Source organism: Condylura cristata, unplaced genomic scaffold (genome assembly GCF_000260355.1).
Source record: "Condylura cristata isolate star-nosed mole 26May11 unplaced genomic scaffold, ConCri1.0 scaffold00008, whole genome shotgun sequence".
In the NCBI taxonomy this organism is placed as follows: Eukaryota; Metazoa; Chordata; class Mammalia; order Eulipotyphla; family Talpidae; genus Condylura; species Condylura cristata.
In genome coordinates, this window is record NW_004567109.1 from 2,197,842 (window position 1) to 2,199,098 (window position 1,257).

A 1,257-nucleotide genomic window follows, 5' to 3' on the forward strand; every position below is an offset into this window, starting at 1 on the left:
GGCGCGTCCGAGGGCTAAACCCAGGCCGGGTAAACTCACCCCACCCCGACTCCGGGGTGAAGTGCCCGCGGCCAGTGCCCGCCCCGAAAGCCGGCGCCGTCGCTGCTAGGGCAGCACAGGGGCACCCACCGCGGGCCGGGACAGGGCGCCCCCAGGGCCACTTCTCAGTGCCTTGGAATAAACAGGCCTCTCCCGACTCAGAAAAGCCTCTTTATTCTTCTGCCGAGGTCCGACTATGAGGCTATTTAGGACATTTTCCTTTCTAGCTGCAGAGAAGCCGGGGGCCGGGGCCGGGGGCTGGGGGGCGCCGGGGGCCCGGGGCAGGGCTGGCCGGCCTGCGCTGCTGCTCCTGGACCTGTCCTGTGCCGCCCAGCAGTGGGGGGGCCTGACTTCTCAGTGTGGCCGGGCGAGGCGGCTCGGTGCGGGGGCCCGGGGCAGGGCTGCCCGGCCTGCGCTGCTGCTCCTGGACCTGTCCTGTGCCGCCCAGCAGTGGGGGGGCCTGACTTCTCAGTGTGGCCGGGCGACCCTGGTGTGCTGACCTGGCTTCCGGTGGCTAGGCGGTGAGAAATAGGGTTCTTCTGCCCAGCACCCCTCGGCCTTTTTTGCCTTTCTCCTCTTAAGTTTTGCTTTGAGCCAGAGGCCGGCGATGCAGGTCGGAGCGCTCAGCTGGGCCCGTGCAGAGCAGGCGGCGCAGAGGGCCCGGTGTCCTGCCCAGGCCACGGGGCCCAGGCCATGGGGCAGGCCCGCGGGGTGGCGTCAGGCCGGTGCCCAGCGTGGCGAGGCTCCCATCGGCTGCAGCAGCGTGAGGGAGAATGACAGCGTGCCTCAGCTGGGAGCCGCCTTCCTCCATCGTGGGTGTTAAAACACCTTGACGAGGAGGTGTTGACTGTGGGAGACCCCGCTTTCTTTCTGGGGTGCCTGCGGATTCTTGCAGGGGGAGCCTGCTGGCCTGTAGGGCGCTCAGGCCGGGGACCGGGCTTGGGAGTGACCGCTGCTGACAGGGCAGAGGCGGGGCCTTCCTCGGAGTCAGGGCGCCCTCTTCACCCCGCAGGCGGTGGCTCAGATCCTGCCTTTCAGAGACCAGAACCGCCAGGCCTTGGACGGGCTCTGGAACAGGCACCACGTGGAGCGGGTGGACATCGTCCTGAAGGAGACGCTGGATGCGGAAGGTGCGTGCCTGCCGCCGCGCCCCCGGCCTGGCGTCTGGGGGCCCAGAGGCTCGGCGTGGCTAAGCACCCCGGCCGGGCCCTGCGCTGG

The 1,257-nt window shown here is 69.5% G+C and overlaps 1 protein-coding gene across 1 annotated transcript in view; it reads left to right on the forward strand.

Moving 5' to 3' along the window:
• Window positions 1–1,257, forward strand: part of H6PD (hexose-6-phosphate dehydrogenase (glucose 1-dehydrogenase)) — a 14,591-nt gene that overhangs the window by 2,235 nt on the left and 11,099 nt on the right. Inside the window, exon 3 of the mRNA XM_004678494.2 lies at window positions 1,052–1,169. Coding sequence (XP_004678551.1) covers window positions 1,052–1,169 — 118 coding nt within the window. The remainder of the gene's footprint in view (window positions 1–1,051; window positions 1,170–1,257) is intronic.